Below are 25,369 nucleotides of genomic sequence, written 5' to 3' on the forward strand. Positions count from 1 at the left end.
CATTTAGATGCGTCCATTTTCTCTTTGTGATACATTGAAGAAAACTGTGAAACGCCAAGGATGACAGGAACTATAATATTTTATATATTATATATATATATATTATATATCATATATATCATATATTCATATATATAGACAGGAACTATAATATTTTATATATATTATATATATATATTTTATATAATATTTGTCAGAATATAAATAATTGAGTGGAGCGGTGCGAGCGAAGGCGACGTCATTTTCGAACGACGGACCAACTTCAACTGACAGCTATAGGACCCGCTAACCCCACTTTGAACAGCCAAGTGACGTTCACGGGCTCGCTGCGCCAACTCCCTCGAAATTCGGTCGGAAGTGGTTAGACCTTATATTCTTAGATCTTGATAAATACTCTCTTAGCTAACGTAAACAACATGTTTACGTACCTTGATGATGTACTGATTGCTAGTGAGACCTTGAGGAACATATTTCAGATGTTCACACTGTTCTTTCCATTTTGGCTCAGCATAGCATGCGACTTTCTCTCGACAAATGTCAATTCTTCAAGTCAAACCTTACCTTTCTCGGTTACGAGATTAGCTCAAAAGGGATTAAGCCACCTAAAAACCGTATCACGGCCATTTCAGATTTCCCTTTGCCCCAGACCTCACAGGCTTTGCGCCGTTTCATGGGTATGATCAATTTCTTTCGGCCCATGATTCCTAACTTTAATTGTAACCGTAGCCTATTCCCTTACTGAGCTTCTTAAACAATATCCTTCTTCAAAGTGTCTCACTTGGACCGATGCAATAAAGGACTCCTTCAATAATTTGAAGCAAGCCTTACTGGACTGTCCAACCTTAGCTTACCCTTCACTAATACCGACAAACTACCAACTCGTGACTGACAGTTCAAGCCTAGCCGTTGGCGCCGATCTCTATCAAGTTAAAACGGCGAGCCAACGCCCCTGGGTTTTTACTCGAAGAAACTCTCGGACACACAACGTACCTATTCCACCCACGACCGCGAGTTATTAGCTGCTTATCTCGCAGTTTTGCATTTTAGGGCCCTCATTAATGGACATACAGTTACCCTGTTTCTTGACCACAACCCCCTCGTTGCTGCCTTTCACTCTAAATCTCTTGCTAAAACTGGCAGACAACAACGACAACTCTCCGTCCATTCTGAATATGTTTCTTCAGTCGAGTATATCCGCGGCGACAACACTGTCGTTGCCGATTGCTTATCTCGCACAGCATGCGCTGTTTCACTAGATGTCTTTGACTGAAGTGGCATCACTCAAAGTCAGGCAACAGATGACGAACTGGAAACTTTCAAGCCTAGACTCTCTAAATTCACCTTACCTTCTAATTTAACACTCTGGTGTGATGCCTCTACTCAGACTCCTCGATCTTTTGTTCCATTACCCTTACGAGATGACGTAGTCTCTTCTTTGCATAACCTTTCTCATCCTGGTATTCAGCCCACCTCTAAGTTGGTAAAACAACGTTACTTCTGGCCATACATTGACAGAGATGTAAAGACATTTGTTAGACAATGCCTTAGGTGTCAACAGGCTAAGACTACGTACTTATTGACTTGCATCGACCAAGCTACTCGTTGGACTAAAGCAATTTCCCTCATTGACACTACTGCCACTTCTGTAGCAATCTCTTTTGTGAGTGGTTGGATATGCCTTTTCGGTGTTCCACTTCATGTCATCACGGATAGAGGTTCCCAGTTCGAGAGTGAACTTTTCTCTAAGCTTTCATCTCTCATTGGCTTCCACCATATGCGTACTACTAGTTATCACCCCCAAGCTAACGGCATGATTGAACGTTTCCACGGCTCTCTGAAATCAACTCTTCGCGCTAGGCAAGATAACTGGTTTTATTCCTTACCTATCGTCCTTCTTGGCTATCGCTTGACCCATCACGTCACTAAATTTTCCCCATTTACCGCTGTTACTGGCGCTCATATGTTATGCCCTTCCATTGCCATTACTAAGGAACACACCCCCTCCTCGGACGACGCAAACATCCTTCGTCTTATCAAGGAAATGCAATCTATCAATTTCCACCACCTCGCGTCCGGTGATTGTCATACACCAACTCAACCATATATCCCTCATGACCTTCTTGCTCTAAAGTTTGGGTACGAGTCGACAGAATTCGTAAGTGTTTGGAGGCTCCGTACTCTGGTCCTTATGACGTTATTCGACGTGAACCTAAGTACTTCATCCTTAACCTACCTCAAGGCGAAACCTCAGTTTCCATTGATTGTTTGAAACCAACTTTCCTCCCTGTTTCTTATCGCCCTAAGATCCGTCTCCATGTAATCCCAGACATACCCTCCACACCATCCACTCCTCCTGTTCCTACTTCGTCCACTTCGGACACTTCCAATGTCATCCCACCGAGTCCCATACCACCCACAGCTGATGTCAATGACCTTGGCCACCCTATCACCTCTTCCCCTCCCACCCTCCCTCCTACTTCCGCTCTTCCATACACAACTCGTGCAGGCAGGACCGTTAGGTTTCACGATACCTCAGATTTTTACTACTACTAAATATTTTCTTCTTCGACGCTCCGCACTTGCGGGGGGGAGTATATGTAGTAATTTTTTTTTTTTTTTTTTAAGTTATTGCATATATTTATTGTGTACGTAACTCTCCTTTATTGTATATACACTACTCCTTTATTATACATGTAGTACTTAATCTCAATATATATTTATTGTAAATATTTGTCAGCGTGGACGTTTCGTCCCAGCTGACCACGTGATTCAACCCGAGATGGAAGCTTGGAGCTGGTCGGCGCGGTCAGCACCTGACCCAGGCTGGGGGAGATTGACCATAGCGTGAGGTCATTCCCTGCCCAGGACTACCAATTAGGCCGAACTATTCGCGGTCACCACTGCTGTGGGCATGCGCAGATCGACCTCCTACCACTCTCCCTCACCCTCCCAGATCTACAGAGGAGGGCATGGTGGTAACTTGGAGATTACTCTACCACTGGTCGCCAACGGCGACGGACCAGGAGAGACCCATCTGCTTGTCGAGCAGGACACTCCAGTCCCTCTCCCCACTCAGGAAAGTTACAAATTTATATAATTATATTGTGTTAAACTATTTAGCTACTGAGTTATTCCGAATAAACACATCTTAGTTGGTGTTGACATATGTTTCCCTCTAGCCTTCTCAAATTTACCGAGTATTTCCGTTCGAACCTATTGATACTGGCGCCACGAACAGGGACTCGGTTGAGAAAGAGAGAGAGAAACACAGAACTGCTGGATAAGTGAAGTGTGCATGATTAGTATTAAGTACGTCCACGCAGTTGTCGGATTAACTCAGCACTCATCATGGCAGGTAGTGAGGGAAATTTTAGGACTACGCAAGCCATTATAACGGAAGCCAAGGAAGAGTTAGGAATGTCCAAACCGGCTGAGATTGCTGGGTATGTTAAATCTCAGCAGGTTTTGGAGCGACAAGACAGGCAAAGGGCGCGCGAGGAGGCCGCTAGGATTCACAAGCAGAAAATGGCTAGGCTTAGGATGGAGGAAGCCGCAGAGATTAGGAATCACGAGCTGGAAAAGGCAAGACTCGCGCGGAACGGTCAGAACGAGATCCAGGGCACGTCCTTCGTGCCCGCAGCCGCGAATTTAGAGAGGTATTCGGAAAGGGAATCTATTGAAACATTTATTGAACGGTTCCAGGATATAGCAGGTATGATGAAATGGTCCGAGGACGCCAAAGCCATCCAATTCATGAGCCTTTTCTCCGGAAGGCCACTAGATATATTTATGAGTGTGCCATCGAAGGATAGAACGTACGACTCTATGAGGCAGGCGCTGATTCAAGCGTATGGCATATCCAGTGAGGACGCCCGCCGGCAATTTTTCGAAGCAGAAATGCACGAGTATGAGACGGCATCACAATATGCTAGTCGTCTGGGGAGCCGCCTAGAGCTCTGGATAGGAAAGGATGGAGCAGAGAAGACGCTCGAGGGCTTGATGAATCTTTTGGTGAGGACCCAATTTGAGAAGGCTTGTAGTCCTGAATTAGTTGCGCAGCTTAGGTTTGATAAAGTGACTTGCATAAAGGATGCGTGTGCTAAAGGTGAAGCACACTATGCAGCATATGGAAGGAATACATTTAGGAGGGAACAGGAAAAGGGAATAGGTGGTGCTGGTGAGATAGGTCAGTCACGTGAGTGGTATAGGCGGCAGGTAGCCGATAGGAGCGGCATGAATAGGGCTAAGCCTGGCTCATGGACAGCGCCACGAGGTCGTCCCCAGCAAGATGGTGGAATGCGACCCGGGGGCGCGAACAGCCAGCGCAGAATTGGAGGACGGGTGCGCGCATGGCCGCTGCCAATCAGGTGAGCACCCAGGATGATTACCCCACGAACACGGTTCAAGGTCAGACCAGTAACGAGCGTCCCATCCTTGCCGGGAGCTCGTCACGTACGTGGGCAGAAGGTTCTCCTGCCATTGTAACAGGAGGCTGCCATAAGACTATGACTAGAAGGCCAGAAAGGACTTAACATTTGGTCAGGCCTGGTGAATGGTTAGGAGGCACACGTAATGAGAGATTCGGGCTGCACAGGGTGCATCGTGAAGAAGCAATTGGTTAGACCCGAGCAGTACACGGGTAAGAAAATTAAGTGCAGCATGGCAGACGGTTCCACTACCGTCGTGTCCGAGGCTACCGTGCACGTGGAGTCGGCCATCTACACCGGATGGGTAGAAGCGGCGGTCATGCGGAATCCCATAAGTGACTGTGTGATTGGCAACATTCCCGGCGCGCGCAATACGAGCACCGTAGAGGCAGAAACCCAGACTGCCACGGCCGTAGTAACCCGCGCAATGGTGAGAAACCTTTCTACTGCGGTGCCTCTGACTGTGCCTGAGATGCAGGAGTTAATAGATTCAAAGGAAGTTCAGGATAGGCAGCTAGACGATCCCTCGTTAGAAACTATACGTAGGCAACTTAAAGATGGTACCGTGCGGCGAGTGGGTCAGGGTGTTATGAATTATGTAAGGAAGGCAGGAAGGATGTATAGGAAGGTTGAGACAAATCAGGAGATTAAACATCAATTCATAGTACTAGAGCGGTGTAGGGAGGTAGTGTTTAAACTTGGACACGAGGCAGCCTTAGCAGGTCACATGGGATACAATAAGACCCTCGATAGGATCAGCAAGGATTTCTTTTGGCCAGGTATGGCCACAGCTATATCCCGTTGGACAAAATCATGTGATACGTGCCAGAGAATCACAGACCGGGGCAGTGTTAAGCCTGCATCACCGCAACAACTGCCCATTATAGCCACGCCATTCGAGCGCGTCGCGGTCGATATCGTGGGTCCCATTAAGCCCCGATCGAGAGAAGGCTATAAATATATATTGACGCTAGTCGATTTTGTTACCCGTTGGCCTGAGGCCGTAGCTCTTAAGAACATAGAGAGCATTACTGTAGCGGAGGCATTGCTGGGAATTTTCAGCAGGATAGGGATGACCAAGGAGATCCTCAGCGATAGAGGAACCCAGTTCACCTCGGGAATGATGGACGAGTTCTTACGATTGCTTTCGATCCGAGGCATACGAACTACTCCTTACTACCCCCAATGCATTAGTCTGTGCGAGAGATTCAACGGCACATTGAAAAAGATGCTAAAGAGGATGACGAGCGAGCAGCCTAAGGAGTGGCCTAGGTTTGTCATGCCCCTGCTTTTCGCATATCGCGAAGCTCCTCAGAGTAGCTTGAAGCACTCCCCCTTTGAACTGATTTATTAGAGGCAAGTCAGAGGGCCCCTCCAGATGTTACGTGAGCTGTGGGACGGGAATGTTCCCGATCCCGTGGTTAGCTCCACGTATGAGTATGTGCTCAACTTGGCAGAAAGGCCCCAGGCCACGTGTGAACTTGCTAAGGAGGAGCTGGTTAAGGCTAGGGAGGTTCAAAAGTCCTACTTCGATAGGAAGGCAGAGCTGAGAGAATTTCTGCCAGGGGATAAGTGCCTGTTATTAATGCCTACGTCCCATGATAAGTTGTTAGCCACCTGGCGTGGGCCCTTCCAAGTAGTTGCCAGGAATTCCGAGGTCAACTACACCATCCAGGTGGGTCACCATAAGACTAAGCGTTTCCACGTGAACGTGCTTAAAGGCTATATAGAGCCCCAGCAGGCCGTAGCTAGCATGAGTATAGGAAAGGAAAGAGTGACAGGACATAGGACGTCTGAGCAGTTAGGATGCCTGCGCTTAGTGAGGGAACATTTCCAGGACGGGTTGAGAGAGCTAGCAGGCTGTGCTACCGTCATTTCGGAGGAAGCTGAGAATGATGTAGGTCCTGAAACAGCGCAAGCCAGGAAAAGCGAGACATGGGAGGTTGTAGCGGTAAGTGACTGTCTGACAAGCGGGCAAAAGGGCGAAGCTGTGTCCTTGTGCAAGGAGTTTGCCCACGTTTTTAGCGACAAGCCGGGGCAAGCCTAAGTGGAACCCCACCGCATTGAGTTGATCAATGAATTCCCTGTGAAAACTAAGCCATATTCTATACCCCTCAGACTCGTGGACGGCGTCAAGGCGGAAATAAACGCAATGGTCGAAGCGGGGATAATTGAAAGGTCAACTTCCCCGTATTGCAGTCTCGTGGTGGTGGTTGGTAAGAAGACCGGAGGAGTAAGGCTGTGTGGTGATTACAGGAAGGTAAATTCTATCACACGGTGTTAGCGCCTGTTGCATTAATCTCTAAATAAGTTCTTATTCTTCTGTAATAGTAAAATTCTTCATTCACAACTTTCTTCACTTTATTTTATCATAAGTCAATTATCTGAAGGCCCCATGCCTTGTCCTTCACTCAAAGCTTAAGGGGGTAAATTAAATGAGATTTATTTTTTTTTATCTTCTTTCTTCTAAAAGTTACACTTGGTTTTTTGATCTACACCAAGGGACTCCCCCTCGGGATCCCTATACAATACGTCAAGCCACCTTCGTTCTGACGTCACTATTTCATTCATCCAATATCCTTTTACTTCTCAAACAAGTGCCACTCCTTAAGGGCGTGACTTTACCTCCATGCGCCAATAATTTTTCTCCTCCTCCACCTTTTTCTCCAATCAGAGAGGCTGTTATACTGTTTCAAGCGATATTATTTACGTAAGCATTATGTCGCAACGGAAATGGCTTATGCGTTTACAATTTTGCCACATCAGCATTGTTTACCAAATACAAGGCGCGAGCGAGCGCGAGTATGACTAAGCCATTTCTGTCGGCCGTTGTTTTTAAACCTTTAGTCATAAAATTTACATTCGTCTCCACCTACCCCTCTATCTACCCAAATGTCTACCTCTATCTATAGGCCTCTTACACACGGCCCATCGCAGAACCAATGTCCGATCAACGGATGATATTTTCTAGGTTGGCTAATTTGAGATATTTCTCGAAACTAGATCTCTCTCGAGGATTTTTTCAGATAGGACTACATCCCGAGAGCAGGAGGATTACGGCCTTCGGCACACCATGGGAGTTGTTCCAGTATACGGTGCTCCCATTCGGCCTCACCAATGCCCCAGCGGTATTCAACAGGACCATGCGCGACGTACTTCATGATGTGCCCGGCACAAAGGTATTCGTCGACGACGTCTTGGTGCACACGGAGTCATTCGAGGAGCACATGTTGGTGCTAAGGAAGGTACTAGAGAAGCTATCAGCAGCAGGTATGACTGTCAAACCCTCCAAAACGGATCTTGGCCAGACTGTGATCCAGTATCTGGGCCACACAGTGGGAAATGGTTAGTGTGGTTGCCAAGAGACAAGGTGAAGAAGATTAAGGAGGCCCCGACCCCTACGACGAAGAAACAAGTGAGGGCCTTCGTTAATCTTGTGGGCTATTACCGGCAGTTCATCCCCGAATTCACAGCGGTAGCACTGCCGCTGCATAACTTTCTAAAGAAGAGCCAACCGAACAGAGTAAGTTGGGGAGAGACAGAGGAAAGGGTATTTCAACAACTAAAATCACACTTGTGTAGTACACCTATTTTGCAGCTCCCAAACCCCAGCAAGCCGTTCACACTACGAACCGACGCATCCCAGGACGCCGTCGGAGCAGTTCTACTCCAGCAGCAAGACGGATGGATGTACCCGGTAGCTTATCATAGCAGGAATTTGCGGGCGGCAGAGAGGAAATACAGCACTATCGAATGTGAGTTGTTGGCTGTAGTAGATGGGATAAAGAAATTCCAATTCTATCTATACGGAGGTAAGTTCGTCTTAGAGACGGATCACATGCCCTTGGAACATTTAAAACCGTCCAAGACAGCCAACGCCAGGCTCACCAGGTGGGTACTATACTTGCAACAGTTCGATTATAAACCGACATATATTAAGGGGAACGAGAACGTGGGGGCAGACTTATTATCCAGACTTGGATAACATTAGTTGAACAAATAACTGCCGTATCCTTTTGTCCCCATATCCGGAGGAAGAAGACAGCATTTTTTTATGTATACAGTACACATGTAAATACACACACACAGGCACATTCGACATTCGTATGTCATGCCGCATTGGCCGGAGAAAGCCACAGCAACTCGATCTTGCGAAGGAAATTCCCCCCCCCCCCAAAAAAAAAAAAAAAATCGCTCACGCGCAGGATCGAGGTAGCAAGGCTAAATAATTTAGACACACTTTTCAAATCGCGATGCTGGCGCGAGTTAGCGTCGTTGGAGGAGTGTCAGCGTGGACGTTTCGTCCCAGCTGACCACGTGATTCAACCCGAGATGGAAGCTTGGAGCTGGTCGGCGCGGTCAGCACCTGACCCAGGCTGGGGGAGATTGACCATAGCGTGAGGTCATTCCCTGCCCAGGACTACCAATTAGGCCGAACTATTCGCGGTCACCACTGCTGTGGGCATGCGCAGATCGACCTCCTACCACTCTCCCTCACCCTCCCAGATCTACAGAGGAGGGCATGGTGGTAACTTGGAGATTACTCTACCACTGGTCGCCAACGGCGACGGACCAGGAGAGACCCATCTGCTTGTCGAGCAGGACACTCCAGTCCCTCTCCCCATTCAGGAAAGTTACAAATTTATATGATTATATTGTGTTAAACTATTTAGCTACTGAGTTATTCCGAATAAATACATCTTAGTTGGTGTTGACATGTGTTTCCCTCTAGCCTTCTCAAATTTTCCGAGTATTTCCGTTCGAACGGACCAGGAGAGACTCATCTGCTTGCCGAGCAGGACACTTCAGTCCCTCTCCCCATTCAGGAAAGTTACAAATTTATATAATTATATTGTGTTAAACTATTTAGCTACTGAGTTATTCCGAATGAACATATCTTAGTTGGTGTTGACATGTGTTTCCCTCTAACCTTCTCAAATTTCCCGAATATTACCGTTCAAACCTATTTACAATATTTTATATAAGTAAGCCTATGTAGTCATTACATTATATAAGTGCCCTATACACAATTATATAACCGATTATGTACGTAGCTAAAGAGACGCTTCAAGTGTAAAGCGCTGTTGCCAAGTTTATATGTCATAGCATTAAGGTATTTAGTATAACGTTACTCTTAACCGTTTTGCACGCATATTTCTCATTATATGCAATTGTTCTCTTGTTTCTGTATATTCTTATGTATATACCTATATATTTGTCTGTATTGTTTTATCTACAATTTCCATTTGGCAACAGAGTACCAGGAAAGTAGGTCACAGTAGCGTGCCCATACCCCGGCTAGGCCTCGAGAGACGCCTGGAGGCAGATTATTACTTAGCGTGCTTGCGTGTAGACCTATGTAATAAACTCCTGAAATAAAACCAGTATTTGCACTTAACCACACACTGCTAAGTTCATCCAAATCATCCTCAACTGGTGGAATTTAGTGAATGTATCTGGGAAGGGGCAAGATCAGCGCATGAACGATCCATATCGAGCTGTTCAGGATTCCCAGTCAACAAGCCTGCAGACTTTCCTGTTGATTTTCCAAGAGGTTTCTTCAGGACATGGAGCAAATCGAAACAAGTGTTTCACCCATGACACCAAGAATGCATTAGTGCAGACTATGAAGGGAATGATTGCCGTTTGCCGCTACTTGTTCGGAAACGCTGACTTTCATTATGTCCTGCTGCGTGAGATCCAGACTGACCGGCTTGAGGGGGAGTTCTCAGTCTACCGTCAATCAACTGGTGCAAACTCTTTCATGACCACTGGGGATGTGTTCTCCGCATGCAAGCAACGCCTCACGAGATATGCTGCCGTAAACCTCCAGTCCATCGATGTCCACTCTGTGTCGAAGGAACATACCTGCTTGGGGACTGCAATTGACCTAGAGGATACAGCCTCTATTGAAAGGTGCACCACAGATGTGACACTGACTGTGAATGAAGAGTACAGTGCGGCCTATGTGGCGGGGTGGCTTGAGATGAAGTGCGCGGACGTTGTGGTCTTCAGTGCCGAGGAACCTCTTGTGACCAGTGACGTAAAAGACTTTATCGAGACAGTGTCCAGAGGTTCCCTGACAACTCCACATATGTGCACTTTTGATCTTGTCAGATGTGGATTGTGTTTCATCAAGGAAGCCCGTCACTGTTCCTGCTGCCAGAAAAGACTGATGGAGATCTTGTCGACACTGGCCAGCTTCAGTGGGATTGACATTGACTGTCCCAAGATGTTCCGTCGTCTGGCAAATGTTCTTCTGAATGGACTCCACAACCTAGAGAAAGACCAGCAGAAGAATGCAGTCCTTCTCCAGACCTCTGTGAAGAAGGCCCGGCTCGCTGATTAATCGCTGCAGTCTGGTAAGCTTTTGCTTCTATGTCTGTTTATTTGTGTGAATGTTTGTTTGTTTGCAATCACAAAGGTTTAACTATAATCCATTTTGTAAAATGTAAAACAACAGCAACTTGGGTTCCTTTAAAGTGTCCACTAACCTCATACAATAATACATGTTAAGTCCGGCTAAAATTGGTATTTCAAAGCATAACATTGCCTTAAAAATATTTTCTTATTTCACTATAAAATTTTATATTAACTTGTATTGCATTGAATAAGTCAATAGTTTATATATTTGTCCTATATACAATGTTAGGTTTCTAGTTTTGATATATTTGTCCAATATAAAATGTTAGGTTACAAAGAAAGCAATGGCCTCTGCTAGCGGAGCCAGGAATCTGGGTGTGCACATCCTGTTTAATAGTAATCCTTGCGCATGACATATACCAGTTACTCAACAACACCAAAATTAGACAAGTAGACGCCATTGTTAGACTTTGCCACAACTTTCGGCAAAGTCCCTCACAAACGATTGTTAGCAAAAGTAGATTAATATGACATACGAGGCCCACTTCTTCATTGGATTAAGACGTTCTCGACTTCTCAAGAGCAGCGCGTTGTTCACGAGTGTGGTCAATGGCTGATCCAGGTGGGAGCTGAGGTGACTGATCCCCCCCCCCCCAAAAAAAAAAAAAAAAAAAAAAAAAATTGCCGAGGTCGAGAAACCCGCCTCGTGTACACCGGTACGTGGCAGAAAACAGTGGCAGATTTTCATACTTGTGAAGCTATTGTGGTGTCTTGCCTTAAGATTTTACATTGGAGATAATAAGTTTGTGTATAAAACGGTAGTTAAACCATAAAAAACATAAAAAATTGTCATTCAATATTTATTTGTTTCAAAACAAATGCAGAATGAAAACACAATATAAACACATGACACAGTATGAACACCGCATAATGAAAAAAAGCAGAGGTGAACGCATTCCTCGATTTTGGGTAATGCGTCAGCGTTCCTGCGCTCCTCCGGCCGCTGTTAGTGCGTTCCTGGAATAGCATTCCTAAAAAAAAAAAAAAAAAAAAAAAAAAAAAAAAAAAAAAAAAAAAAAAAAAAAAAAAAAAAAAAAAAAAAAAAAAAAAAAATAATAATAATAATAATAATAATAATAACAATAATAATAATAATAATAATAATAAAAAATATATATATATATACATATATATATATAATATATATATATATATACACACACACACACACACACACACACACACACACACACACACACACACACACACACACACACACACACACACATATATATATGTATATATACATCGCTTGGTGCGTTCCTGCGTTATTGCGTTCCTGTGTTAGCGCTACCAAACTATAAAAGCGTCGCTCAAAAAAATAGTGCGTTCCTAAAAAAAAAAAAAAAAAAAAAAAAATGCGTTCCTCAAAAAACACTACTGTGCGTATCAAAAGAATTATTCCGCAAAAATGTAATAATATATCAGATTTTTATACATTAAAATATATGTATATTTCAGATAACTAGACAACTAGACAAATTACATTAAATAAGTAAACAAATAAATAAATAAATAAATAGATAATGAATAAACAAAGAATTAAAATTACTGCTCCTCCTACTACACTTCCTTTTCTTCCTTCTTGCCCTGCTCCTGCACCTCCTTGAACCCAAGGAGGTGCAAGTTGCCTCTCACAAACACCAGCTGTTCAAAGTTAATGTTGCTCAGGCTGGACCTTTTCCCGTAAAATCTCTCCCGCTGAGCTAAGTAGTCTCTCCACAGCAGCTGATCTAGGAAGAGGAGGGCTGTACTTTTTTTAAAGAAGTACAGCCAAGCGTCCCTGTAATGGGTAGGGAAGAGGTCGAGGGTGAGGGGGACGCTCACCCTCGTACTCTTCCACTGGTCCAGGGTCTTGGTGACCGTCTCTTCCACCTCCTCCCGCCACCTCACTTCTGGCACTGCGGCAGTGGAGATGAGCAGGTAGAAATGGTCCACCTATTCCTGCCTCTGGCTGCCTTTCCTCAGCGCCCACCATCTTCGTCATCTCCTAAAAAAAAAAGTTCGTCGCTTAGACGGACATAGATGGGTTCAGACAATGAGTGATTGTACGTGATGACGCACAAAAGGTTTGTTAGTCTTAGCAGCTGACCAATGGGAGAGCTTACCGCCTAAAAGTAAACAACTAAAGGTTTGGTCGTCTTCGCCGCTGACCATTGGGAGAGCTTCCCGCCTGGACGTAATCGACAGAATGTTGCCGCGTAGTGAATGTCGTCTTTGTTGTTTCCATTGAAATAGTTTGAAAACGTTTAAAAATAGTTTCGTAACGCTCGGAACGCAGGAATGCTTTAAAATTTTGGGCGTTGCGTTCCTCTTACTTGCGCTCGTTTGAAAACCTTGCGTTCCTGCGCTCTTGCGTTCCTAAAAAGGCGGTGCATTCGTACGCAAGAACGCAGGAACGCACTTAAGGAACGCATTTGTCCACCTCTGAAAAACAGTACGGTTGACAAAGGTTCCTGATACAGTGTCATGTGTTTACATTGTGTACAGCAACAGTACAACAGTGAACCTACTGTAGCTTACTGATGCTCTTTGTTGTACAGTTGAAAAGGATAATTTATTTAAAATTGTTTACAACAAACACATTAAAAAATACATCGCATGCAGAGAAAAGCGTATTTTCAACTTACGTCGTAAGATTTGAAAATCATAGAAATTACGTAAAACTTACGCAAAAAACGTAAGACTTGATAGGAATGGATTTTTTCCCACCCAACATTTAATAAAACACTTCTGTGAGAATAATTGGAAGGGTATTCAACACATTATTGAGGGTAAATATATAAAAATGTATGATTAAGTATTACTTATGTCCAATATTTTGAAAGAAACTAAATCAAGTGAGAACGTATACTTCAGTTTATAGTCAAAATCATCGTATTCGTGCTACAGAGTAGAGGAGAGTGGGGGTAAGACGGACTCATGGGGTAAGACAGAACTCCCCATCTAAATCGAAGCATAAAGGGCGAGTTTCAAAATTTGACTCCTAGATGTCCTTCACGTTGCCCAACAATGACGTGATCACCACCAGTAGGCACGCTAAGTTTCCCTTGCGCTTCAGAGGGAAAAGAATGTCATTTTATACAGTGCTGGTGTTATATGCACAAGGTAAGACTGCTTGTTTTACATTGAAATGATTATTATAATGATTTAGTACTTATGTTATACATGCACATGAATGTATACATGATATATATATATATATATATATATATATATATATATATATATATATATATATATATGTATATATATATATGCCATATATATATATATATATATATATATATATATATATATATATATATATGTATATATATATATATATATATATACATATATAGATGCCATAAATTGTCATAGTAAACATTGATACTTTGGTAAACGTTTCGACATTTGAATATTTACTAATTGGGTAAGATGGAACCCATGGATTTGCATGCCACCTATCTGGTTGGATCCAGCTTTATATTTTTACTGAATTGTTTCAGTACTTTTTCGCCCATACCAAGCCATCAAAGGATGATCCAGCATTGTTGATTATGGATGGACATATGACCCACACTAAAAATCTTGATGTGATAAATCTTGCCAGGAACAACCATGTCACAATTCTCATTTTGCCACCACATTGTAGTCACCGAATGCAGCCACTGGATATTTCCTTCATGAAACCGCTGAATGCCTATGAGAAGGCTGTTGAAACATTTCTCAGAAACAACCCTGGCAGGCAGGTGACCGTCTACAAACTAAGTGCATTATTTGGAGAGGCCTATATACAGGCTGCTGTTCCAAATACAACCATCAATGGTTTTAGAATAGCAGGAATTTTTCCACTGAACAGCCAGGTTTTTGGCGAAGCTGACTTCTTACCTGACCAGGCAACAGGTATTCCATTCGCTGGTGTGCAGGAAGAGGAGGATCTGGGCAATCCTGTTACCCCCGTCTATTATGACCTTGGAGAATGAATCTTACTTGGAAGAAGCTCTTGAGCCGGAAAGTTTCAGTGTTGTGCCTCTGCCTGTAACGTCAAAAGTGGCTCAGAGCTTGTTCAAGCCAAGTAGTTCACCCAAGGACATAATTCCTTTGCCAAAGTTGAACACAACTATACGAAAGAAGAGATCCAGGCCCCTAGGGCGAGCTCTAGTTTTGACAGCATCCCTATACAAGGCAGAGTTAGGGGCAGTAATTCAAAAGGAAAAAGGAAAAAGACCTTGTTCTAGCACAAAAACGACAAGAGAGAGAAGACAAGGAGAAAAGGAAACTAGCAATGGCAGCATCAAACTGTAGCGATGCTACTGTGGTGAAGAGAAAATGGTTTTGGTGAGTTCGTCTCCTTTATTGTAATGTACGAGTGAACTGCGGCGGGAGCCGATATATATACCGCGTGGGTAGTCACCCGTGGTGCGTAATTACATAATTGCACTGGGTTAGGTTAGCAGTGTCGCACTGTCAGAGAAGCGTCAGGTCGTGGGCGACATCACGCGCGTTCCATGCCACGTGATCATCGTGGTATGTACAAAACAAACACCCTAGCAAAAGATGACAAAACATAAAACAAAATCAAGAGAAAGTTGGACCATCCTGGGATCATCACAGTGATAGTGACAGTGAAGATGGAGACTCAACTAAGTGCTTGTATTGCAATGACACATTTGGTAATTTTGTGAGAGGGGGTGTTTTTTTGTGCTAATTGCAAAAGCTAGGCTCATGAGCAATGTGCAGGGCTTGATGATGATGATGCTGAGGAAGAGGTTTTTATGTGTGATTTATGTCATTAAGTTGTGCAGGGATAGATGATGATAAGGAAGAGTTTTTTTTCGTTTGATTTGTACCGATGAATTTGGCTCATGTGCAATATGAAGGGATATGATGATGACGAGGAAGATTTTTTTTTTATCTGTGCTTTATGCCAATAAGGATTTGTTTCTTCATGTTCAGTTTGCGGGGTAAGACGGACCCCCAGGGGTCCGTTTTACCACACAATTTTGTTTTTTGGCTCATTAGAAATTATTATATTGTAAAATCTCGTGTTTCATTATTTTTCTTCAGAAACCGTGACCCAGGTGATAACATCCCAAAGCACCACCACAAACCCACAAACCCCCAAAAATCATATAAATGTGGATTCTAGACTCAATACTTTGTTAAGTGGTCCGTCTTAACCCACCTTCCCTTACATCTGTTTAAAAGCGCCATCTATATCTAGAGAACGATCAATGATCATTTATCGCTGCGACAAAGCTTCCTACGATTAGATAGTAAATATTTTCCAACACTCGATGGAATAATCCAGCTAAATTGATACTGTTAGGGTACGATTACTCGAGTCAACGAATGGGTTGGATTCCGAGCTGTCATATAAATGACCCTGCCTTATAAAAAAAAAAAAAAAGAGATGATTTATCTACTGACGAGGTCGTGACAGATGTACTACTAGAGCGTTAATGGACTATATAGTGGTGACCAGGAGTATGGTAGGAAGAGTTAAAGATGTATATGTTCTAAGGGGAGAGAGTGGGGGTAATATCAGATCATTTTCTGTTGGAAGGTAAAATGAGAGTGGAGAATAGGTGGAGAAAGAGGAAAAGGGCAGAAGGTAGGGAGGTACTTAGAGAGAACTGCTTAAATGAGAAAAAAAAAACCGAGTATTTTAAGGGTATTGGCTGCATGTTATTATGGCAAAGTAGCATGCAGTTGATACTTTAGAGTCTATATGGGGCGCCCCTACGGACCAGAGCCACACATCATTTCGTCTGTGATAGAGGAAAACTCTGCTCATAGAGAAATGATGACACTTTTATACTACGACTATCCCTCTGTTATGCTGTCCCCCAACCCCTTGTTACTGTCCTGTACCATTTCTCTGAATATTCATTTCCTGTTTTTGCCTACCCTGTGGTGAGGGAAGAGAATGCTACCACCAAATCTTTCCACTTGAGTCGTAAAAGGAAAAAAAAAAAAAAAAAAAAGAAAAAAAATAAAAAAAAAAAAAAAAAAAAAAACGGGGCGGGGGATGGGATTAGGAGTCCTACTACCTGTAGCCCCAAAAGGGGACATTCTTAGAAAAAAAGTAAAGGCATAAGAGGGTCTGGAAGTTCTCCAACCAGTACCCTAAGGTTTGGGTCTTTTAATGTGCGTGGATGTGGTATAGATGAGAGTAAAAGGGAGGAGATAAGCAGTATGTTTGTAAGAAGAGAGATGGACGTGCTGGCTTCAAGTGAAACTAAAATGAAAATAAAGGGCAACTGTGAGTTTGGGAGTGTGGCCGGGAGGTACTCAAGAGTGAAGAGTGGACATGGGAGAGAAGGGGTGGCTATACTAGTAAGTGAAGAGATAAGTAAGCGGGTAGTGGAATGGAAGGAGGTGTCATCAAAGTTGATGTGGATGAAGGTGAAGCTGGGAAGGGAGATGTGGGTTTTTGTAAGTGCGTATGGGCCTGGTAGTGAGAAGAGCGTAGAGGAAAGGGAGGCTTTTTGGGTAGATATAAATGAGTGCATAGAGGGATTAGGGAGAAATGTCAATGTAGTTGTATTGGGAGACCCTAATGCTAGGGTAGGAAATGAGACAATAGACAGAGTGATTGGGAAGTATGGAGTTCCAGGTAAAAATCGTAGTGGAGGAATGATGGTGGAGATGTGTCTTGAAAGAGAGGTGATGATAGCAAATATAGTGTTTAGGAAGAAAGTCAAGCATAAGTACACATGGGAGAGGGTGGTGGAGGGAAGGGTGGAAGATAGAGCGTTAATGGAATATATAGTGGTGACCAGGAGTATGGTAGGAAGAGTTAAGGATGTATATGTTCTAAGGGGAGAGAGTGGGGGAATATCAGATCATTTTCTGGTGGAAGGTAAATTGAGAGTGGAGAATAGGTGGAGAAAGAGGAAAAGGGCAGAAGGTAGGGAGGTACTTAGAGAGAACTGCTTAAATGAGAAAAAAAAGGAGAATGAGTATAAGAAGAAGCTGAGAGAGGAGTGGGAGGGAGTAAAGGATAGAGTAGAACTAGGAGTGGAGGAGGAATGTGGATGGTTCAAGGATGGAGTCATAAGGTGTGCAAAGATGGTGTGTGGAACAAGGAGGGCAGGAGGAAATAGAAGGAAGGGTAGTGAGTGGTGGGATGAGGAAGCAAATAAGGGCGTAGAAGAGAAGACAGGCATTCATAGATTGGCTACAAATTAGGACGAGGGAATCGTATGAGAAGTACAAAGTAAAGAGAGAGGAAGTTAAGCATAAGATAAAGGAAGAAAAGAGGAGAGCAGATGTGAAATGGGTAAGAGTATGACAGAAAATTTTGAAAGTAATAAATAGATGTTTTGGAAGGAAATTAAGAGAGAAAGAGGAAGCGAATCAAGTAGAGAAGAAAAGGTAAAAGGTGGAGATGGAGAGATGATAATGGAAGAGAAGGCAGTGAGAGGAAGGTGGGCAGAGTATTTTAGGGAGTTGCTAAATATGAAGGAGGATAGGGAGGGAAAGGTAGTTGCAGTGGGAAGTGTTAAGAAAATGAGAGTGATGAGTGAGGAAAATGGAGGAGAAATAGGGAAGGATGAAGTGAAAGCAGCTGTTAAGATGATGAGAGCAGGCAAGGCACCTGGGGAGGATGAATGCCATGTAGAATGTCTGAAGAAAGGAGGTACAATTATGGTGGACTGGCTGGTGAGGTTATTTAATGTTTGTTTAAGAGAGGGTAGAGTGCCGGAGGACAGGAGGAGTGCCTGTATATTTCCACTTTACAAGGGAAAGGGGGATAAGTGTGAGTGTAGTGAGTGTGAGTGTAGTTGGGAAGGCTTATGGGAGGATTTTGATTGAGAGGATTAGGAGAGGAACAGTGGATCTAGAAAAGGCTTACAACAGGGTAGACAGGAAGGCACTGTGGGAGGTACTGCAGATTTATGGGATAGGAGGAAAGCTGTTAAGAGCAGTCAAGATTTTTTACGAGAGTAGTAGAGCTTGTGTTAGGATTAGAAACGGAGAGAGTGAATGGTTTGAGGTAAAGGTGGGACTTCATAAGGGATGTGTTTTGTTGCCTTGGCTGTTCAATTTTTACATGGATGGGGTGGTGCGAGAGGTGAATCCAAGGGTATGGGTCAGGGGTTGGAGATGGTTAAAGAAAATAGAGAAAAGTGGGAGGTGAGCCAGTTGTTGTTTGCTGACGACTCTGCATTTTTAGCAGGATCAGAGGAGGGATTGAGGAAGTTAATGACAGAGTTTGAGAAGGTGTGTGAAAGAAGGAAGGTGAAGATAAATGTGGGCAAAAGTAAGGTGATGAGATGTACAAGGGGTGAAAGTGGCAGTAGACTGGAAGTGAGCATAAAGGGTGAGAGACTGGATGAAGTGGATAGTTTTAGATACTTGGGTGCGAATGTGGCAGGAAAGGGAGGAGTTGGGGTGGAGGTAGAATGTAGATTGAGAGAAGCGAGTAAATGTCTTGGTGGATTAAAAAGTGTAATAAGAAATAGACATCAGCGAATGGATGCTAAGAGGAGGTTATATGAAGGAGTGATTGTGCCAACAGCGCTGTACAGGGCAGAAACATGGAACATGAGAGAGGAAGAGAGAAGGAGTTTGAATGTGTTTGAGATGAAATGTCTGAGAAGTATGATGGGGGTTACAAGGCTAGATAGAGTGAGAAATGAAGAGGTGAGGAGGAGAACAGGGGTGGAAAGGGAGCTGGGAGGTAGGGTTGATGAAAGAGTATTAGGATGGTTTGGACACATGGAAAGAATGAGTGAAGAGAGATTAGTAAAAGAAGTGTGGAAGGCAGCGGTGGAAGAGGTGATTATGAGGGGGAGTCCTAGGATGAGATGGATGGATGGGGTGAAAAGGGCATTATAAAAAAGAGGAATGTCTGTGGAGGAAGGACGGGAGAGGACAGAAGATAGGGGTGAATGGAGAAGGGTTGTGTATGGATGATGCTGTGATTCATGAGGGGGGGTGGGTGGGGGATGGGGGGTGAGGAAGTATGTATGAGCAAAATTTGACGCACCCCGAAGGGATTTCTCCCCGTCTTCTCCTTTTCTGCATGAGGAGACGGAGAGGGGGGGTCGCCTAAGTTATGAAGCGGCCATGCTGTGGATGTGCTGTGTCTTGCGACACTGCTTCTGACCCAGGGCAGTGGACAGGATGCAGGGATGACCCGTCATCCAGGAGGTGCCAAGATAAGAGGGCGGAAGGAGGGTGGAGGGGAGTGGAATATATGGGAAATGGAATGGGTGGGAGTGGTTTCTATGCCTTTTTGTTCTTGGCTACCCCCCCATGTGAGGGGGAAAAAGCCTTTGGTATATGTATGTGATAAAAATATGTTTTGGAAATAAAGACAGGAAGAGGAGGCTAATCAAGTAGGGAAGAAAAGGTAAAAGGTGCAGATGGAGAGATAATAATGGAAGAGACGGCAGTAAGAGGGAGATGGGTGGAGTATTTTAGTGAGTTGCTAAATGTGAAGAATAGAGAGGGAAAGGTAGTTGCAGTGGGAAGTGCTAAGAAAATACCAGTGATGATTGACGAAAAAGAAAGAGAAATAAGGAAAGATGAAGTGAAAACAATTATTAAAAAGGTGAAAGCAGGTGAGGCACCTGGGTTAAATGGGTGTCATGCGGAGTGCCTAAAAAATGGGGGTACAGTGATGATGGACTGGCTGGTGAGGTTGTTTAATGTTTGTCTAAGAGAGGGTAGAGTGCCAGAGGACTGAAGAGGTGCCTGTATAGTTCCACTTTACAAGAAAAAAGTGGACAAGTGTGAGTGTAGTAGTTTCAGGTGGATCAGTTTGTTGAGTGTAGTTAGGAAGGCTTATGGGAGGGTTTTTATTGAGTGGATTAAGAGAGAAAGAGAGGGAGTGATTGGTAAGGAGCAGTGTGGATTTAGGACAGGTAGAAGTTGTGTGGATAAGATTTTGTGGTAAGACAGATATGTGAGAAAGCTTTAGGAAAAGATAAGGATGTCTTTTGGGTCTTTATGTATTTGGAAAAGGTTTATGACAGGGTAGACAGGAAGGTACTGTTGGAGGTATTGCAGATATATGGGATAGGAGGAAAGCTGTTAAGAGCAGTCAATAATTTTTTTTACGAGACTAGTAGAGTTTGTGTTAGAATAAGAAAGGGAGAAAGCGAGTGGTTTGAGGTTAAGGTGGGACTCTTCTAGGTATGTGTTATGTCGCTCTGGCTATTCAATTTATACATGGATGGGGTGGTGCGAGAGGTAAATGCAAGGGTAATGGTCCAAGGATTGGAGATGGTTAAAGAAAACGGGGAAAAGTGGGAGATAAGTCAGTTGTTATTTTCTGACGACACTACTTGTAGCAGGATCAGAGGAGGGATTGAGGAAGTTAGTGACAGAGTTTGGGAAATTTAGCGGAAGGAGGAAATTGAAGATAAATGTGGGTAAGACTAAGGCGATGAAATGTACAAAGGGAGAAAGTAGCAGCAAATTTGAAGTGAGTATTAAGGGAGAGAGACTGGAATAGGTGAATAGTTTTAGATACTTAGGTGCGAATGTGGCAGGAAAGGGTTGAGTGGAGGTGGAGGTAGAATGTAGATTGAGAGAAGCGAGTAAATGCCTTGGGGGATTAGAATGTGTAATGAAAAATAGACATTTGTGAATAGATGCTAAGAGGAGATTGTATGAAGGAGTGATTGTGCTGACAGCACTGTATGGAGCAGGAACAAGGAATATAAGAGAAGAAGAGAGGAGGAGTTTGAATGTGTTCGAGATGAGGTGTCTGGGAAGTATGATAGGGGTACTAGGCTGGATAGAGTGAGAAATGAGGAAATGAGAAGAGCGGGGGTTGAAAAGGGAGTTGGGAGATAGGGTTGATGAAAGAGTATTGGGATTGTTTGGACAGATGGAAAAGGATGAATGAAGAAAAATGAGTAAAAAATAGATGTGGAAGGCGAAGGTGGAAGGAGTGAACATTAGGGAGCGACCCAGGATGAGATGGATGGATGGGGTAAAAGGGGCTTTGGGAAAGAGGAGACTGTTTGTTGAGGAAGTCATAATAACAGGAAATATATACAACATCTACGTCTTGGGTTAGATACGTGAGAGCATATCAGCTATCACATTATCCCGGCCCTTGATATGCTGAATTTTCAGGTTGTATGGTTGAAGCTCTAAGGCCCATCTAAAGACTTGGGAATTCTTGAATTTGATCCGGTTGGTAAAGGTGAGAAGGTTGTGGTCCATAACAATGGTGAGAGGATGAGAGCTAGGGGTTACGTACACCTGGAATTTGTAGAGAGCAAGTAATATTACTAGGGTCTTCTTCTCGACAGTGGAGTAAGCTCTCTGGTACGGCTTGTTTTCATAGACATGTAGCCTATGGGATGGACCACACCCGAGGAACTGCTATAAATATGATCAGCGTTGACGGCTGAATCGCTGGCGTCGACCTGGAGAAGAAATTTCCTTTGCAGATTGGGAGCTAGGAGAAGCGGGTCACTCACCAGAAGGACCTTGAAACTGTCAAACACCCTTTGACAGTTGGGTGTTCACTGTAAGGTCTTCTTGGAATTCAAGAGGACCGTGAGGAGAGCTGCGACTGAAGCAAAATTGTGGTAGAACTTTCGATAGTGGCAGTGAAGGCCGAGGTATCTCATAACTCCTATCCTGTCTCTTGGTACGGGATATTGAAAGATGGTTTCCACTTTGGTATCTACAGGGGCAACTTGACCTTGGCCTACTACGTGACCCAAGTAGATCACCCTTACATGGCCAAACTCGCTTTTGGAAAGGTTCACTGTCAAGTTAGTGGAGGACAGGGTGGAGAACAGCTCCCTCAACCGTACGAGATGCTCCTCTCATGTCCAGCTCCAGACGACGACGTCATCAAGATACATCCGTACACATCGGGTCCTTCGTCAGTTGATTCATAACCCTCTGAAAGGTCCTTGGTCTGTTGCCCCAACGAGTCTCCTACTGCCTTGCAGGCCGGCCCTAGTTGGTTAAAGGGTAAGGGAGTAAACCCCGAGAGAAAATCGGGAGTGGGGCGTATTCGTCACCTCCCGGCAGCTCCTGCATCCCGGTGGGTCTCTAGCCGTCTCGACCTTGTCTTGCCACTGGGTCAGGCTCGTCGGGACGAGAGAGTGAGGTTGGCTCTGCGCAAACCTACCTCACTTTAACCAAACAAAGTTAAGTGCAAATCATCTCCCATCATTCACGCTCATTTTCCATCTTCCATCCTTCATCTTCATCCTCCCAAAGTCCTGTGGCCACAGGCGCGCGACGAAGCGACAGGTGTGGGTACACTGGCAGTTGTAGCCGCGAACCTGCACACAAGCAACTTAGGCCATTTGGTCGTTCTTCACTGACTGGAGCAGAAGTTGAGTCCAACAGCCATCTGAGTGTCTGAGCAGCCCTCTTAGGGACAGCACTGCTCACCTTCCCGCAATGAGGAAAGTGCTAGAAAAGGTGCCCTAAACAATGCCTGTTCCTCACCTCCCTGGCTGGCTTACCGCGGTCGGCGGGGACCCCTTCAATGCGGTCGAAAAAATAGAAGAAGACAAATGTCATACCCTTGAAAACAGCCGAGTGGAACGTTCTCACTCTACTTTACCGAAATGACTCAGACAGACCTCAAAGACGCGCTGCTCTTGTCGCCGCTGAACTCACCAGAAACAAGATCGATATTGCTGCCCTCAATGAGACCAGGCTGGCAGGCGAGGGAGAACTAACAGAGAGTTCAGGCTACTCCTTCTGGAGCGGACGAGCGCCCGAAGAGAGATGTGAAGCAGGAGTCGGCTTTGCCATCACAAAACCTCTCGTGAGCAAGCTAGCCTGCCCCCCGAAAGGGTTGAACGACCACCTCGCTACTATGAGACTCCCCTTCTCCTATGGAAAGAAGTTCACCATCACCATTAGCGCCTATGCACCCACTATGACCAACCCAGACTAGATCAAAGACAGGTTCTATAAAGATCTTGATGATCTCATCTCCGCTGTTCCAGGTGCTGACAAGCTCATCATCCTTGGTGACTTTAACACAAGAGTTGGACGTGACAGTGATTCTTGGGAGGGTGTGCTGGGCAGACATGGAAGCATGGAACAGGCAAGTGCAACAGCAACGGCCTCCTGCTCCCCCAGACCTGTGCCAAGCATGACCTTCTGATCTCCAACACCGTCTTTCGCCTCTCTACCCGATACAAGACATCCTGGATACACCACCGCTCAAAGCATTGGCATCTGATAGACTATGTCATCGTCAGGAAGAGGGACAGGCAGGATGTGAGGATCACTGGGGACATGTGCATAACAGAATGTTGGACAGACAACCGTCTCATCGTGTCCAAGCTCAATATCCACGTGCAGCCTAAGGGAGGACCACAAGGTAAAAAGGGGCCGAAGCGAATCAACATCACCAAGCTGAAAGACGGTCCCACTAAACAAGCGTTTGTTGACACCTTGGAAGAATGGTTGGGTGCCATCACTCGGGACGAGCAGGACGTCGAAGCAGCGTGGATCACTCTTTGTGAGACAGTGTATAACTCAGCCATGGAGTGACTAGGTCTCCCTGCAAGAAAGCATAGGGACTGGTTTGATAAAAATCACTCCGATACAATAGTCCTGTTGGAGGAGAAACGTGCTGCACACCTAGTCCTCTTCCAGGACCCAACATCAACAGCCAAGAAAGACGCACTGAGGAGCATCCGCAGCACAGTCCATCTCAAACTGTGTGAGATGCAAGACTCCTGGCTGAGTGCAAAAGCTGACCTTTGACTCCGTCAGCAGAGAAGGCTTTTGGAGAATCATGCGAAAATACGGTTGTCGTGCCAAATTCACCACCATCGTCAGACAGTTTCACGACGGTGTCCAGGACGACGGGAAAGCGTCAGAAGCATTTCCTGTCACGAACGGAGTGAAGCAGGGATGTGTCCTGGCACCAACACTCTTCAGTCTCATGTTCTCCGCAATGCTGTCTGATGTTTTCAGGGATTCAGTGGACGGCACTGGTATTAAATACCGCACCGACGGCTCACTCTTCAACCTCAAGAGGCTCAGAACAAAAACCATGGTGAAGGGTAGCATCGTCAGCGATATTTTGTTTGCTGATGAATGGGCTCTCAACGTTGCCTCGGAAGCCAACAGACAGCACAGTGTTGACAAGTTCGTGGAGGTCTGCAACGACTCCGCCCTGAAGATCAATACTAAGAAGACCGAAGTCATGCACCAGCCAACACCGTGAAACCCATATATCGAGCCCAACATCACCGTCAACGGACAGAGATTGAATGTGGTGGACAAGTTCACCTACCTTGGCAGTACCCACTCGAGATCCGTCATCATGGACGACGAGCAGAACGCCAGACTCGCTTTTGGCATACTCAACAAAAACGTCTGGAGACGGAGAGGAATCACCCCTTCTCTACGGCTGCGAAACATAGACAATCTACCAGCGGCATGCAAGGAAGTTGAGCCACTTCTACACCACCTGCCTCAGGAGGATTATCGGCATCAAGTGGCAGGAAAAGATTCCAGATACTAAGGTCCTTATCCATGCAGACCTACCCATCGTCCAGATCATCCTGATGCAG

The 25,369-nt window shown here is 44.7% G+C and overlaps 1 protein-coding gene across 1 annotated transcript; it reads left to right on the forward strand.

Annotated features, from left to right (window-relative positions):
* The first annotated feature begins 24,585 nt into the window (after positions 1-24,585).
* LOC143039744 (uncharacterized) lies at positions 24,586-25,020 on the forward strand. Its single transcript, XM_076209984.1, has one exon. It carries the CDS (start codon positions 24,586-24,588, stop codon positions 25,018-25,020), a length of 435 nt encoding a protein of 144 aa, XP_076066099.1.
* Positions 25,021-25,369: the final 349 nt, after the last annotated feature.

This window comes from Oratosquilla oratoria, chromosome 27 (genome assembly GCF_046742065.1).
Source record: "Oratosquilla oratoria isolate Oo_2021 chromosome 27, ASM4674206v1, whole genome shotgun sequence".
NCBI lineage: Eukaryota > Metazoa > Arthropoda > Malacostraca > Stomatopoda > Squillidae > Oratosquilla > Oratosquilla oratoria.